At 39.4% G+C, this 18,076-nt stretch overlaps 1 protein-coding gene across 5 annotated transcripts in view; it reads right to left on the reverse strand.

Moving 5' to 3' along the window:
- Positions 1–18,076, reverse strand: part of EPS8 (epidermal growth factor receptor pathway substrate 8) — a 206,705-nt gene that overhangs the window by 27,171 nt on the left and 161,458 nt on the right. For all 5 annotated transcript variants that reach the window (XM_040235257.1, XM_040235260.1, XM_040235258.1 and 2 more), the window contains 3 exons: positions 9,433–9,581; positions 5,951–6,134; positions 722–855 (listed from right to left, as the gene is read on the reverse strand). In XM_040235257.1, the coding sequence (XP_040091191.1) occupies positions 722–855; positions 5,951–6,134; positions 9,433–9,581 (467 nt within the window). The remainder of the gene's footprint in view (positions 1–721; positions 856–5,950; positions 6,135–9,432; positions 9,582–18,076) is intronic.

Genomic DNA, 18,076 nt, shown 5'->3' on the forward strand with positions numbered 1-18,076 from the left:
TCTGAATGATCATTCTCCTACACCTTTGTTATCACTATTTCACCCTTTCCCTTCTCTTATGTACATGGGTTGTCTCCATATAAGCCTCACATACAGTTTACATTGGAAATAAGATGAAAAAAGTGAACCTATTTCAATGCAATTTGTTTCTTTCTGATCTTAATTCTCCATTTTTGCCTACACTGAATTTTTTGAGAGAGTAAACATGGGAAAATAAATGAAGTATGAAACTGAAAAGTAAAAATGAAATACAGAATGAAATGGTAAAATGGTAAATAAGGCATTGATTCTATTTAAATATTCAGTTTATATTTAGTTTAAATACTTTAAACCTATCTAAAGGAGGGTTTGTTTGTTTTTGCTGGGAGAGACAAAGATAGAAATTATTTTCTTTAAAAGTTACAGAGCTGGAAAGATCCTTAGAGACCATCTGGTACACACTAGAGAGTTTCAAAACAATTCTTCTTAATTCACAGATTCTGTCAGAAGCATCTTTTAAAACATGGAAAGTCATCCAAGGGCATTTGTGTTGTTAGAATTATAGATTGGAGACCTTGCTCACCAAAGCCAGCGCTACGAAGGAGCAGTTGAAACTTTAACAGATAATTACTAGATGGGAAGTTTAAAGAAGTAGTGAACAGTGCAGACACTGGCACCTCTATCTGTGTTAAACCAGAGATAATCATCTACAGCTCTCCAAATCAGGCCAAAGAAAAGTTACCTATCTACATGGCGAAGAGGAGTTGGCTTAAAAGCAACAGCAGCCTCCCCTTGGTCCAAATGGGGCCCTCTTCCATAAATGTTATTGAATGTCGTGTACCCATCAGCTGAAGGATACTCTGATGCACTGGAGTGCTGAAAGACAAAGCAGGGAAGGTTAAAAAATCACCACAACTGTTTGCATGAGCACTGGCATCAGTTAGCAAGAACCAACCATCTACTACACTGTGATCAATTTCATTTTCAAGTGATTGACTATTATTACATGTTAATGTATATGAAATGGAAGGTGATACATTTTTGGCAAAGGCCTACTTATAATAAAAAAGGTAATCAGTGCAAAGACTATATCTTAATTCCAGAAATAACCAGGTATAAAAACAAGAAATTCCTTCCTCTGTGTGAGTGGCTCAGTCGTATGTGACTCTTTGTGACCTCATGGACTGTAGCCTCCCAGGCTCCTCTGCCCATGGAATTTTCCAGGCAAGAATACTGGAGTGGGTTGCCATTTCCTATTCCAGGGGATCTTCCCCACCCAGGGATCAAACCCACATCTCTTGTATCGCTTGCATTGGCAGGTGGACACTTTACCACTGAGCCACCTGGGAAGCCTTCTTTTCTCTGAAATTTCAATAATAGGTGATTTTGGTATTAGGCAGACTTTAACAGCTTGTATAAAATAAAACTGGTTGAAAAACAACAATAATAAAACTCTTAATCTTTGCTTTCTATGTTTAAGAAACAAACCTTTAATACCCTACCAAAGGAAATACTACTGCAAGAAAATCATCTGAATTCTACACATTAAAATTATACTACTCTCTCTTTATTCTTAATTTTAAATATACATGGACACTATGTTTTTCTTAAAAATGGCAGCACTATTATCAGATTTACTGTTAACAGAAACACAGAAAAACATTGATCTTGACAGCCGATAGTACAGGATAAGAAAATGCTGAAGTCATTTCTTTTTGCAGTTAACACAATTAACACAGTTAACAGACGTGAGCCTACTGGGCTACTAAAAGGGAGAACCATTATCTATGGGTCCCATTAAGCAGCATAGCTTTAAAGATACGGCCAAAAAAAAAAAAAAAAAGCAAACAAAAAAGCTCATCTAAGGATTCTTGTATTGTTTCCTTACATACATTGAATTGTGATAGCTAGTCCCAAGTGGCATCAGTGGTAAAGAACCTGCCTGCCCACTTTGCGGGCTACAACAGTCCATACGGTCACAAAGAGACAGACACGACTGAAGTGACTGAGCACACGCGCATGCACATGGTGACTGTACAACAGACCCTAAAGCATTAGCGTTCCTTGGCTATTTCAATTGCTTATGGATTCACTGGGACAAAATATTTGAAACTGGGAATGTTTCAGAAAAGTTTTGAATGCATGTTTACTATAGTTAATTCTAGTGACTAAGTTGGCAGGCATAGGGCTAAGTTCATCCACAGACAGAGGAGGTGAAGATAGTCTCCAATGGACTGCTGCTGATGTCAAAATGCCCATTTCATGTAACTCCTGTGGAATATTTATCAGGATGCTGCACTTAACATACAAATACAGATAAACAATTTTTACCATTTGAATACCTTAGCTTAAACCATCAACAGAGTGAAAAGGCAATCTATGAGATGGGGCAAATCATGTATCTGATCATGTATCTGAGAAAGGGTTAATATCCAAAATATATAAAGAACTTAACTCAATAGCAAAAAGCAAACAATCCAATTAGGAAATGGGCAGAGGAATTGGATAAACATTTCTCCAAAGACATACAATGGTCAATAGGTATATTATGTAAAGGTGTTCAACATCACTAATCATCCTGAAAAAGGATATCAAAACCACACTGAGATATCATGTCACACCTGATAATAGCTATTGTCAAAAAGATAAAGGATAACAAGCATTGGTAAGGATGTGGAGAAAAGGGAACCCTTTTGAACTGTTAGTGGGAACGAAAATTGGTTTAGCCAGTATGGAAAACAGTTATGAAAGTTTCTCAAAAAAACTAAAATAGAACTTTCATATGATTCAGCAGTCCCACTACTGAGTATAATCTTGAAGAAGATGAAAATAGGAATTCAAAGAGAATTCTGAACCCCAAAATTCACCGCAGCATTATTCATAATAACCAAGATATGGAAAGAACCTATGAGTCCACTACAGATGAGTGGATAAGGAAGATGCAGTACGTGTGAATATACAATGGGCTATTATTTGGTCATGTAAAGGAAGAAAATCCTGCCATTATGACAACATGGATAAACCCTGAAGACATTATGCTAAATGAAATAAGCCAGGCAGAGAAAGACAAATACCACTTGATATACGTGGTGTGTAAAAAAGAAAAAAATCAAGTTCATAGAAACAGAGAGTAAAAAAGTGGTTGCCAGGGTTGGGGGGGGAGAGAAACAAGGAGAGGTTGTTGGTAAAAGGGTACAGACTTTCCTCCATAAATAAATAAGATCTGAGGATCTAATGTAAAATGTGGGGACTACAGTGCATAACATTGTATTATATAATTAAAACTTGCTAAGAGAGTAGAGCATAAATGTTCTCAACAACAGATAAATATGTGAGGTGATGGGTGTGTTAACTAACTAGATGGAGGGCAGGGAATCCTTTCACAATGTATACCTACATCAAATCACAATGAAATAGACTTTAAAAAGCTTATATTTTTATTTGTCAATTACACTTCTATGAAACTCTAAGTAAAAAATAAAGAACAAATGGCTTAATTTAATTGTTTATCATATCCGTAGGAGCGAGCACAGGCACTAGATGATCAGGCCATCCTTATTAAATGCTATTATGAAGGGAAGAGTTGAAGAAACAAGAACCACCCACACCTTCTGCCTGGCTCTGAACATGGCAGTGTGGTCAGATGGTATGAAATCACTGGTTTTGAGAATAACTGGGAATATTAGCAGGGAGGAAAGAAATGATGACACTTGACTAACTGTGATGACTATACAACGTAGTTCAGGCGGCTGCTGGTTTTGAGGAAAGAAAGAAGCTGAGTATCGTCACCCATATTTGCCACTCCTCATCACCTATGCCTTTCAATTCAAAACAAAATCACCAGATCCTGAATCACCCAAGTCTTGTCCTGAATGCATCTACTATAGTTGCACTAAAGTATAATAAAATCTCTCTTCTGGGGATGATTGCGTTTTCTGCATTGTTAAATCACCATTACTTTAGCCTCTTTTCCAACAAAATCTTAAGGCATAAAACCCCCAAGAACTGCTAGCAGGTGCTTTTCAGTTCCTTTTTTTTTCAAATGTCTGAATAAGTGCTCAAGCCATAAAATGGGAAATAGTTTACAACGGGAAAATGATAACTCATTACAAGGAAGAATTCTCAATAATTCTTGTAAAGATACTTATTCACTGAGAGTAGACAAACTTTTACACAGGAAGCCAGGACATATTACTCTCTCTTTAAATGCACAAATTGAAAGAGAACTCACAAAAGTGAATTTCTGAGGCATACATTATTAAATGGATAAATTTTCTTCTTTAAGATTTGAGGACTGTAAGCAAGAAATTTCATGATTTGAAAATACTCAGCTGTAACTATAGCAACAGCAAGTGTATCATAATTTCATGATTGATTACATTTTTTTTCCTCCAAAAAAGTTACCCTTTATGAGGAGGAAAAATTCACTGTGATGAGGTCTGAACTATAAAATACAGCTAGGGACATATGTCTGCTAACCAGGGCCAAGAACTGTGAGGTCATCTTTTTAATCACGCAATTAGAGGGAAAGGCAGTTACAGAATTCACCCGGACCATTATCTGCAGCCAGAGAAAAAAGAGAGTAGAAAAAGATTATTTTCAGAGTAGTATATTTGCTTTATTTGCAAAATTTCAGAATTTAACCATTCTTTTATAACACTATGGCTATTGTCCAAAGAATTGATTTTAAGAAATTTAATTTATATAAATGTTTCTCCCTAAAAGTGAGGATTTACTTTGATTTGCTATTTCATTTCTTGATATCAAAGTTGCCACACTGTAAATACCCACAGGGATCTGAGAAAATTAAGGAATTCAATAAAGGAAATGAACAGGACTTTGAGGAGGATCTACCCATAAATTTTGTGTTTCTCCTTCCAACTAGACCTCACTTGTCTAACTCCTCGGGGTTCCAATCATGTTATTTGATTTGGTTCCACTTTAAATGGTGTTTAATTTTCTGTCATAGAAAAACTCATTTTTAAGGAATGTGAAGAGATAACACACCCAATTTGAGTCCCTCGATCCACTCTCCCCATAAATTACAGTCTAAAGCCTACCAAAGATCATAAAAGATGCAATAAATTTTACGATCTCCTCAGGGTGTGACAGTGGTGTAAGTCATCATCTGGACCTAGGACTCAAGTCCAGGAGAAGCTCTGGCCTTCTAGCCAGGCTGATAGGACTTGGGAAGGCTTAGTATGAGGCAAAAAAATAAAAGAAAGAAAGAAAGGAGGCATTCAGGAAAGAGCAGCTTGGAACAGGCTTAGAGGTCCTGGGTCCAAGGGACTGTCTTGAGGGTCTGATGATGGGAGAGGAACATAGGAGAAATGAGCCCAGCAGCAGCGAGGAAATTTCCTAATAAGCAGAGAAAGTACGGAGTCCAAAAGATGGGATCATCAGGGCTCAAGAGCCCTGGCATGAAGGGCAGGGAGGAGAGCCAGCAGGCTGTGAGGTGTGATACCGGCTGGGTTCAGGCTTCACAGGGAAACAGAGCAACTGTCACCATGACAGCGAGCTGAGAGGTAACTGAGAGCGTCAGGACATCTAGTCACTGAGTCGAGAACAATCTTCAGGTCAATAAAGTGAGAACTCACAATCAGAGTTACATGAGAATGCACAGATCACTGCATCTCCCTCAAAAGATGAGGCCAAGGACGTCCCTGGTTGCTCAGCGGACGAGAATCCGCCTGCTTGCCAGTGCGGGGGACACCACTTTGATGCTTGCTCTGGGAAGATCCCACATGCAGCAGGGCAACTAAGCCCCTGTGCCACAACTATTGAACCCTTCCACCTCAACTACTGAAGCCGGTGCCCCACAACAGGAGAAGCCACCGTGATGAGAAGCCTCTATAATGCACTGAAGGGCAGCCCCGCTCACCACCACTAGAGAAAGTCTGCACCAAGTATTAAAGACCCAGTGCAGGCAAAAATAAACATTTTTTTTTAATAGATGATGCTGAAAGACTACCTCTGTGGATAATCTCTTTGTTTCTTGCTTGCGATGATGTTCTGCTGCGTTTGCCACAGACTCATTCAGTTGATAGAGATCTGGCTCCACTGATGATCCCATGAAGTTCAGCATCGGGGGCTCCCAACCACTGCGGAACCGAGGAACGTACGGTGGAATAAACTGTTCTTTTGGCCACTCTGCTCTGCAGGAGGACATTAAGACAAGTGAACAATCTTAAGAAATTAAGAAACGCTTCTATGCTCAAAATGACCTTCAGTAAGGCTAGCCACACACACACAAAAACAAAAACAACAAAAACAATTCACACCTAGCCTGCCCTCTTTCCATTCAAACAGAGAACCTTACATGTTTATGCTTATACTTAAAGGTGATACATGAAAGGAAGGCCGAGTTCTACTTCATGGTCTGCTTCCACTACATTGCCTTAATGCTCCATCAACTCAACTTTTAACATGGATATAGGTCTTTGACAATTAGAGGAAAGAATGCAAAGCTAGAAGTGTGATGAGTACTTAGTGCATAAGGTTCTCCAAGTATCTAAAGCAGTTTCTGATCTTCATCTTCTTCTTCATTCCCCTCCCATCACCATGATACTTTCTGATATATATTTTTCAAAAGAGAAACAGCAGACAACGTTCTTAAGGCTCATGACTTTTTAAGTTATGAAGCCTCCTAAAATGAAGCAGATTACCGATCTTATATATTAAATGGATCAGCTAGATTTTCATCAGTAAAATCAAGTGAGGCCTATCTGTAATAAAATCATGATCCATTCATTACTTAATAACTCTGAGACTTATTCCTGCAAGATCCTAATCACGTAAGAACCACAAAAACAACTAAATGGGAGAGACATTAGTAAATTCAGCTAAAATATGTTGTTTATGTTTCACACGATTTAATTCTTCAGGTTATATTTCTACTATGATGAAGTGAGCTATCATTCAGATTGTTATGTACCTTTATGATTCTATTTTATCTTTATGAGTTTTTAAGTCAGCATATTAATTTCCTAATACTCTAAATAATCAGGATAGGAAATGACCGTTTTCTCATGTCAAAAGCTAACAATATGAGTTCCTTTTGATGTCGTTTTCCTGCTGCTGCTACTGCTGCTAAGTCACTTCAGTCGTGTCCGACTCTGTGTGACACCATAGACTGCAGCCCACCAGGCTCCCCTGTCCCTGGGATTCTCCAGGCAAGAACACTGGAGTGGGTTGCCATTTCCTTCTCCAATGCATGAAAGTGAAAAGTGAAAGTGAAGTCGCTCAGTAGTGTCTGACTCTTGGCAACCCCATGGACTGCAGCCTACCAGGCTCCTCCGTCCATGGGATTTTCCAGGCAAGAGTACTGGAGTGGGATGCCATTGCTAGTAGTCATTAATTTTCTCATTTTGAGGTAGGACCCAAGACAAAGAAACTAAAAAGCCTAGACTATTTTAATACTATGAAATTTGATCAATTGAATAAAGTTTATGGAAAAAAGCGAAAAGATCTCTACCTATGCTTACCATAAAATCATAATCTACATAAATCTAATAGATTTAAGAAATCTATTTAACCAGTTTTTACATAGTATGAGATACACAATACATTCTGTATTAATAAATTAATATGCATAAATAAATTTAGATAATATTTTCAATATAAAAGCAGCAACAGCAATGCTCTTTAAAAATCTTCTGCTTGGTAAACCACTCCACATGTAAAGCACATTCCAACACAGGCAGTTGCCAAAGTCCAAAATATAAGTGGGAATGGTTTATATATATTTCAATAGAAAAAAGGAGAAAAAGATATGAATTGGTCCATTACTTTTAGGCTAGCTTAAAAGCCTTAGAAAGACAAACTTCCAAGTGATCATATGATCATATGAATGATTTACTCCACGCAGTGAGATTAATACAAAGATTGGAATAAATGAGGAGAGAAGACAGTACTTAATCACATATAATGAAATGAGAAATATTTATGAAATTTGCTTGGCCCAGCAAACTCGAATCCTGCTATTGTTAATGATTACTTTTCCACAGTCACCTTACTGACAAAACATAATTGTAAAATCATTCCCTCTTCTTTTCCGTGTCCACCACCACAGTTCTTATCTCAGGGAATACTGACTAATAAGGAGCCTCTACAATTGCATTATCGTCCCAAGGGTCCTCATGTCTTGGGTGAATTTTGTCCACGTCATTACTAGCGTTAATGACCAGACTGCCGTTTTAAAGGTGTGGCTGTGTGTGTGTCACACTCCTATTCACAAAACTACTGGTTCTCCTCAGCATTGCACTGGCAGCCTTCAGAGCCCAGCCTTGCTTATCTCTGTACACCTCGTTCACCACCATTCTTCCACTCCCTGTTCTCCACAATCCTCTACAACTCAAAGTCTATACTCCAGCTAATTCCACATTCATATTCCATTCTCTTGACTGCTTGCTTCATGAAGCCTTCACTCATGCCACTCTCTCAACTGGACAGGCCCTTTCCCTGCTACATGTTTGTGGAAATCCTTCTAAGCCTGTTGAAAGGCACCTAAGCAAAATAACTATGAACATCTACTCCAGGGCCAGACTGCCTAGGTTTGCAGCCTAGCTCTGTCATTTATGAGTTGTATGGCTTTGGAAAAATTACTTAATCTCTCTTCGCCTTAGTTTCCTCATCTGTAAAGTAGGCATAATACAGGGACCTATGTAAAGTGCATGGTAGGGTGCCTAACAAACACTATATGTATACCTATGATTATACACATGTACCTACTGGTGTTATCATCTGATGATTTTAAATGCCAGCCCTTCTTTGGAAGTTCCCCTGGAGAAAGGAATGACCATCCACTCTAGTATTCTTTCCTGGAAAATGGCATGGACAGAGGAGCCTGGTGGGCTACACAGTCCGCGGGGTCATGAAGAGTCAGACGTGACTGAACATGACCAACACATGGCTTCTTTGAAAGTTAACTGCTTTCCTCTCCAAACCGTCTTCCTGACAGCTCCATCTTGCCAAGTGACAGTTTTAATGAGTTTCTCCTGGGACTCATCATGCCTTACATGTCTTATCTTCTCCACTAGACCTCCAGCTTTTTAAGAATTTAGGCCTTCTCATCTACAACATCTACTGCTTCAAACATAGAATGTTTTAATGAAATATCTCACTAGATTTGTATACTAAACAAACAACACTTAAAAGTTATTATAGGTGTCCTGTCCTTAGTCACTCAGTCCTGTCTGACTCTTTGTGACCCCATGGACTGTAGCCCACCGAGCTCCTCTGTCCATGGAATTCTCCAGGCCAGAACACTGGAGTGCATAGCCATTCGCTTCTCCAGGGCATCTTCCCAACCCAGGGATCGAACCCGGGTCTCCCACATGGCAGGCGGATTCTTTACCATCTTGAGCCAAAAGGGAAGCCCTAGTAAATGTGCTGTGCTGTGCTTTAAAAAAAGTTATTATAGGTATTCAATGCTAAACACGTATGTATGTTTACCTGGTTTTCATCCAAGAGTCTCCCAGTGACATCCACAGCTGCCTCTCATCGGCACTGACCGTGTAATTTAAGAAATCGATGGTGTCCTTCGTCAGTAGGGGGCTGAGCACTGAACCAGCCAGCTCAGGACCTCCTGTTGCCTGCACCACCTAAAATGGCAACAAATCACTTTTTAGCAAGAAGATGATGATTATATGTACATTTTCAAAATGTGTAGATTTAAAAAAAACATGAAAAAAAACAAGTGGTCTTTATACATTCCAATCAAATCTTGATCCAGATCAATCTGCCCAGCCCAATGGTGACTAATAATTTAAAACGAAAAGTTAATAGTTTAACAATTTTCACAGAATCTGTCTATTGGCTTCACATGACTGTACATTCCCTGGAAAATATTCATGGTTACCCTGAGAATTCTTAGTCAGATGGTTTAACTATTGCTGCCTTTATATATATATATATCTTTACTGGAAAATCTATTATGCCAAACTTGAGAAATACAGTTCTCGAAATGAATACGCTAGGGAGAAACAAAGCTTGAGTTAACAGTCTATGACTGTGCCTATAAAGACAGAGAAAAATAAAGGTATCCAGAGAGAAAGGTGAGAGAAGAAGGAGAAATGGTCCTCTGAATCTACGGTATTGCTTCCCAGAATTTAATTCAAGGAAATGCCCTGATATAAATAGATAACTTCATGATTAGCAAATGTGAATAAATAGGTGCAACTCTCTGATAAGCAAAATGACATGACGATAAGTAGATGTCTGAAATCTGCTCCAGTGTTACTTCTAAGGGGCTGTTTCCTGGCTAAAGAATGGTAATCTAGAGCAGAAACCAGAGCCCTTTTATAAAAATCTCACCTTCCCGGAGATATGGCACAAGAATAAAGGGATCTTTTTTCTAATGGCGCCAGACCAAAAGTTAGTTTCTCTCCAGTCATTCTGGTGTGCTGAGCCTGCCACGCTGTTTTATGTCTGTGCCTCTGCACATGCTGGTTCCCAGCACCTCCAGAAGGCCCTTCCTCATCATTTTAGAACTCTGCTTGGGTCCCACCTCCTCTGAGAAGCCCTTCCTAACCCCACAGTGTAACTCTGATGCACCCTGGGGTCCGCAAGGATGCATATCAGTCACACATTTCACTATAACATGGACTTTTTTTTTCAGTTCTCCTCCCCTGAGAACATGGACCAAAGTTTATCTGACTCTGAACTACAGAAGACACAAGGTTAGGGGAATGAATGAGAATACATGAAAGAAAAGATGAAGGATAAGGGAGGTAGGTAGAATCTCATTTGAGAACAAATGACAGCCTGGCACAGAGATTTTTAAACTTCCAAGCCCTAGAACCTCTAATAAATAGATAGCAACGACTAAGAGGGAAAATAAGTAAGTAAAGAAACACTAAAATCTTTGGTTTAGCAGTGGGAATAGGAAAGGGACCAAAAGAAAGTAAATAAAGGCATGGGCCAAAGTCCCCTCTTAAGAATGTAAGTAGGCATGTGGGCACGTTTGTGCTGTGGGTATGCTTGTATGGAAATGCTGAGGACACAGGGAGGTACCCATGAAGTCTTATGGTTTAATCAAATGTCTTTGTTTAAATCGGAGATAACTGCTTTACAGTGTTATGGTATCTTCTGCTATACAACAAAATGAACATGTATACATATATCCCCTCCCTTCTAGCCTCACTCCCACCCAAACCCCATCCCACCCCTCTAGGTCACCAGACAGCACTGGGCTGAGCTCCCTGTGCCATACAGCAAGTTCCCTACTAGCTATCTATTGTACACATGGTAACTCACAAGGTTTAAAACCACAAAATTTTGTCTGGCTAGTAGCAGGCACTGAATAAATGTACCTATACACTTCTCTTGTCTAAATAAAATGTATGTGACTCAGTAGGCAGCACCCTGAATGAAGCAACTGAAGTGTTATGTTTGGGAGACCATTAATAAAGAGTCATTTTTGAGAAATGAAAATATAAAATAAATCAGTGTTTTCAGATGCATAGCCTGATTACAAAGAACTAATTTTTGTATGTTAGGGAAACCAATCCCATTATTTTATAGTTCTATTCTGTGTAATGTCTAGATATCTACTTATGATCTGTGAAAGACTGTGAACAGAATGAAAGGAGGTGGCAAAATTGCTTTCTAAACAATACTTCCTAACACTCGAACTAAGATAGTTTTAAATGTGTTGAAGAAAAAAGAATAAAAATTTTGTTAATGAGCTAGAATCAGTTTCTTTGCATATGGAGAGCCTTGATCCAATTTTTAAAAGTGCTTAAAAAGCAAGAATTATTCAACAATAATTAGGCAAGTAGAAATCAGATGCTCTATTTATAGCAACAACATAGGGACACATTCATAAATTATTGATGTAGCCTTGAACTTTCATCTTCCATCTTGCTTATCACAAGACAGTTCTGAAATTCATGTTGATGAGGTTACTTAATTTCCTATGTTTGTAAAACAGTATTCATTTCATATTCTACTTCAGGTCTTGTCTAGTTACCCTTGGGGAAAAAAGAATGAGGTGTATTCCTTTTTGTTACCTGGATTCTTTCTCTCATTTTTTCGGATATTCAAGCAAAACCTATGAGAAATGCTTAAATTTGCTCCATTTTTTATAAAGAATGAAGAACTCAGTGGCCATGTCTTCATATGCTCTAAATCAAATTAGTGAAATTTATCTGCTTCATAGTTACCATTCTTACCCTTTAAAAAAAGATCCCGGAAATAACACACAGAGCTGTCACATACCACTAACAATTATCATTATTGCTATTGTCATTCTAGAAAGCAATCATTTGCTCTTTTTATAGGATGAACCATTCAAAACCACTCCATCAAACAGAAAACCGTCCTTCTAGAGGTATTTAAAAGAAAGAGATTCTGTCTTCTCGCTCCCTCACTTGCCCTCCCCACAAAAAGAGGAATGACACCAAATGTGTGGTCTTATACTGTATCTTAGAAAAGAGTGATTTGTAGCCCAGTCTCTTTTGGGATCTGTCTGTACGAAAAGCTAACAACTGTTCCACCTGCTTTCTGTTGCCATGCTTTTCTTAAATCCCAGTGCTTTTGTTTGTGCCCTCAAATATTATTTCAGCTAATTTTCTTAACTGTCCAGGAAGACAAGACAGTGGTACACGTTAGCTTGGAAAACCCACTATTACACAGTTTGTAAATATAAGAAAGAGAAAATGGGAAGGAAAGTATATTACTGTACCTATTTCATTAAACGTATAAGAAAAGACTATACTTGGGTATGGAAAATCTAGAAGATGAAAATGTGTATCTTGGATCCCGGCCTACGACACAAGTGGAATACCCTTTTGCTGGATAAAATCATGGAAATATCCATCTTCTTCATAAAGTGACTGTTCCCAATGTACCATTTTATTAGCTTCAAAAATTACACCTTATATAAAAATATGCTTTTTACAAAAATACAAGAAGGGGAGTTTTCTGCAGGAAAACCTGTGTTATGAACACATTACTATACCTGGCATGTATGGGCCTTCAAAGACTGCTATCTCTCCCCTAGTATCCATTCTCTCCTTCTTCCTTCTAAAAAGAGAAGTCCCTACATTTTAGATGAACTCATAGCTGCTCCAATGGAGATGCCATGCTTCTGGTGTTAGGCATGGCCATATGAGTAAGTCCACACCATTTGGATAATGCCAGTAACTGTTTAAGCTCAGTCACCTTCTTAAAGTTATTTTTCTTTGCCATTGTATGGCTGTTATTAGGACACAGAGATAAGTTAGCTTCCACATTAGAAATGCCTAGCCTGAGTATCTCAATTCTTCCTCTTGCAAACATTTTCTTCATTTGGCTTCTAGAATACCTACTATGATATTCCAGTTTTTCTTCTGATTTCCTGCTTATTCTCACTTTTTTTGCTGATTCTTCTCACTCTCTTATCACTGAAACTACCTAAAGCTCCATCACCCCTTCTTTTTTTTTTATTTATCATCATTTCCTTGGTGGCACCATCCAATTTCATGGACTTGTATGCAGAGGATCTTCAGTTATAACTCTAGCCTGATTTCTCCATTGAATCCCAGATTCATACGTTCAACTACCAATTCAAATTTCTCCATCTGGACATAACTCACTTTTGACATTATCTAAAGAATATTCCTTCAGTTCAGTTCAGTCGCTCAGTCGTGTCTGACTCTTTGTGATCCCATGAATCACAGCATGCCAGGCCTCCCTGTCCATCACCAACTCCTGGAGTTCACTCAGATTCACGTCCATCGAGTCACTGATGCCATCTAGCCATCTCATCCTCAGTCATCCCCTTCTCCTCCTGCCCCCAATCCCTCCCAGCATCAAAATCTTTTCCAATGAGTCAACTCTTTGCATGAGAGGCCCAAAGTACTGGAGTTTCAGCTTTAGCATCATTCCTTCCAAAGAAATCCCAGGACTGATCTCCTTCAGAATGGACTGGTTGGATCTCCTTGCAGTCCAAGGGACTCTCGAGAGTCTTCTCCAACACCACAGTTCAAAAGCATCAGTTCTTCAGCGTTCAGCCTTCTTCACGGTCCAACTTTCACACCCATACATGACTATTGGAAAAACCATAGCCTTGACTAAACGGACCTTAGTCAGCAAAGTAACATCTCTGCTTTTGAATATGCTATCTAGGTTGGTCATAACTTTTCTTCCAAGGAGTAAGCGTCTTTTATTTCATGGCTGCAGTCACCATCTGCAGTGATTTTCAGTTCAGTTCAGTCACTCAGTCGTGTCCGACTCTTTGCGAACCCATGAATCGGAGCACGCCAGGCCTCCCTGTCCATCACCATCTCCCAGAGTTCACTCAGACTCACGTCCATCGAGCAATGATTTTAGAGCCCCCAAAAATAAAGTCTGACACTGTCTCCCCATCTATTTCCCATGAAGTGATGGGACCAGGATGCCATGATCTTCATTTTCTGAATGTTGAGCTTTAAGCCAACTTTTTCACTCTCCTCTTTCACATTCATCAAGAGGCTTTTTAGTTCCTCTTCACTTTCTGCCATAAGGGTGGTGTCATCTGCATATCTGAGGTTATTGATATTTCTCCCGGCAATCTTCATTCCAGCTTGTGTTTCTTCTTCCAGTCCAGCGTTTCTCATGATGTACTTGGCATAGAAGTTAAATAAGCAAGGTGACAATATACAGCCTTGATGTACTCCTTTTCCTATTTGGAACCAGTCTGTTGTTCTATGTCCAGTTGTAACTGTTGCTTCCTGACCTGCATACAGATTTCTCAAGAGGCAGGTCAGGTGGTCTGGTATTCCCATCTTTCTCAGAATTTTCCACAGTTTATTGTGATCCACACAGTCAAGGGCTTTGGCATAATCAAGAAAGCAGAAATAGATGTTTTTCTGGAACTCTCTTGCTTTTTCCATGATCTAGCGGATGTTGGCAATTTGATCTCTGGTTCCTCTGCCTTTTCTAAAACCAGCTTGAACATCAGGAAGTTCATGGTTCACGTATTGCTGAAGCCTGGCTTGGAGAATTTTGAGCATTACTTTACTAGCATGTGAGATGAGTGCAACTGTGCTGTAGTTTGAGCATTCTTTTGCATTGCCTTTCTTTGGGACTGGAATGAAAACGGACCTTTTCCAGTCCTGTGGCCACTGCTGAGTTTTCCAAATTTGCTGGCATATTGAGCGCAGCACTTTCACAGCATCATTTTTCAGGATTTGAAACAGCTCAACTGGAATGCCATCACCTCCACTCACCTCCTGCCAAAAACCCATTTTACTCACAGTCTTCTCCATCTCAGTTAATAATTAGTCCATCCTTCCAGTCTCAAGCCGGAACTGTGGAGAAATCTTGGACTCTTACACAACACTTACAATCTGCCACCAACTCCTGTTGCTTCTGTTTAACAACAAGAATTACACTTCTCACCACCTCCAATGTTAGTTACTTGGTCGCAACTACATAATCTCCCATCAGGATTCTTTCCAGGGCCACCTCAATCCCTTCCTCCCTCAAATTTCTAAACACTGCAGCCAAAGCAATCCTTTTCTGCTGTAAACCCTCCAAAAGCATCAAAGGTTTCACAATCATCAGTGAAGACCAACAGGATATGTCCTCCTGTTTGCTGACCTTATCTCCCTCTAGTTGAGCTCCCTTTTATTCCATTCAAGTGACAATAACTATTTCTTCCAAGAACAGGAGTTACATGTTACCGTCTCGGAGCATCAACATTAGCTGTTTTCTGCCTGGGAAGTCTCTTCCTTCAGAAATCCACATGACTCATTTCTTCCTTCATTTCCGCAAATGATACCTTTTCAGTGAGTCATTCCCTTAAACAACCCTATTCAAAAAAGTGTAATACTTCACAACACACACACACATACATGGCACTCCCCGTCTCCTCCTCTGAATTTTTTCACACACGATTTGAGTGAGTTATTTATACATTTTTCAGATTATTGGCTGCCCCTACATAATACAACATAAGTTCCAATAAGAATTTACGTGTTTTATGGTCCAAAAGGATACATGTACCCCACTGTTCATCGCAGCACTGTTTGTAACAGCCAAGCTATGGAAGCAACCTAAACACCCACTGACAGAGGACTGGATAAAAAAGATGTGGAACATATATACAATGGAATATTACATAACCATTAGCAAGAATGGAATAACGCCATGTGCAACAACATGGGTGGACCTACAGACTATCATTCTGAGCGAAGTCAAAGAAGAAGAAATATGGTATTACATCCCTTAAACCCGAGGAAACCAGAATTGAAAGAGACACATGTACCCCAGTGTTCATCGCAGCACTGTTTATAATAGCCAGGACATGGAAACAACCTAGATGTCCATCAGCAGATGAATGGATAAGAAAGCTGTGGTACATATACACAGTGGAGTATTACTCAGCCGTTAAAAAGAATACATTTGAATCAGTTCTGATGAGATGGATGAAACTGGAGCCGATTATACAGAGTGAAGTAAGCCAGAAAGAAAAACACCAATACAGTATACTAACACATATATATAGAATTTAGAAAGATGGCAATGATGACCCTGTGTGCAGGACAGCAAAAAAGACACAGATGTGTATAGAGGACTTTTGGACTCAGAGGGAAAGGGAGAGGGTGAGATGATTTGGGAGAATAGCATTGAAACATGTATAATATCATGTAAGAATCGAATCGCCAGTCTATGTCTGATGCAGGATATGGCATCCCTGGGGCTGGTACACGGGGATGACCCAGAGAGATTTTGTGGGGAGAGGGGTGGGAGGGGGGTTCATATTTGGGAACACATGTACACCCGTGGTGGATTCATGTCAATGTATGGCAAAACCAATACAGAATTGTAAAGTAAAATTAAAAAAAAAATTATTTTCAAATTAAAAAAAAAAACAAAGAAAAAAAATAAAAGGAAATGATACAAATGAACTTATTTAAAATAGAAAAAGACTCACAGACTTAGAGAATGAATGTATGGTTGCCAGGAGAGAAGAGAAGGAGGAAGGGATACTTAGGGAGTTTGGGAGGGACATGTACACACTGCTATATTTAAAATGAATAATAACAAGGACCTACTGTATAGCACAGGGAACCCTGCTCAAGGTTATGTGGCAGCCTGGATGGGAGGGGAGTTTGGGGGAGAAGGGATACACATGTGGGTATGACTGAGCCCCTTTGCTGTCCACTTGAAACTATCACAACATTGTTAATTGGCTGTATTCCAATACAAAATCAAAAGGTTAAAAAAATTTATGTGTTTTGTTTTTGATGAGCTACCAATAATGCCAAGCATATAAAGTGAAACTGAAGCCGTGTCCAACTCTTTGCGACCCCGTGGACTGTAGGGCACCAGCGTCTTCCGTCCATGGGATTTCCCAGGCAAGAATACTGGAGTGGGTTGCCATTTCCTTCTCCAGGGGATCTTCCCAACCCAGGGATCAAATTCGGGTCTCCCGCATTGCAGGCAGATGCTTTAACCTCTGAGCCACCAGGGAAGCCCATAGCATGTGGCAGGCTCCCAATGAATATTTGCTGAATACATAAATGAATGAACAAGTGATTGAATCAGATGCAGCTCAGGAGATGGAGGAACATCTCAGTGAAAGAGGATGGATCTCTGGGTAACTTCATAGAGCAAAGCTATCTGTCAGCATTGGACTCCTCATGCCTAGCCTGTTTTGAAAGAAATAAAACTTTCTATTTTGTTCAAGCCATTTACATTGTATACTAGTATATACTAAAACACTGGCATTCAAAAATTTTTCTTTTTTCTTATTTTCTTAGTTCTGTCAAAGACATCAGTTTCCTCAGCTAATAAATTAAGTATTTGGACTAGGCAATTTCTAAGTTTCTTTTCAGTTCAGTTCAGTGGCTCAGTCCTGTCTGACTCTTTGTGAACCCATGAACCACAGCACGCCAGGCCTCCCTGTCCATCACCAACTCCCGGAATTTACCCAAACTCATGTCTATCGAGCCGATGATGCCTTCCAACCATCTCATCCTCTGTCTTACCCTTCTCCTCCTGCCCTCAATCTTTCCCAGCATCAGGGTCTTTTCAAATGAGTCAACTCTTTGCATGAGGTGGCCAAAGTATTGGAGTTTCAGCTTCAACATCAGTCCTTCCAATGAATATTCAGGACTTAATTCCTTTA

Source organism: Oryx dammah, unplaced genomic scaffold (assembly GCF_014754425.2).
Source record: "Oryx dammah isolate SB20612 unplaced genomic scaffold, SCBI_Odam_1.1 HiC_scaffold_29, whole genome shotgun sequence".
Lineage (NCBI taxonomy): Eukaryota > Metazoa > Chordata > Mammalia > Artiodactyla > Bovidae > Oryx > Oryx dammah.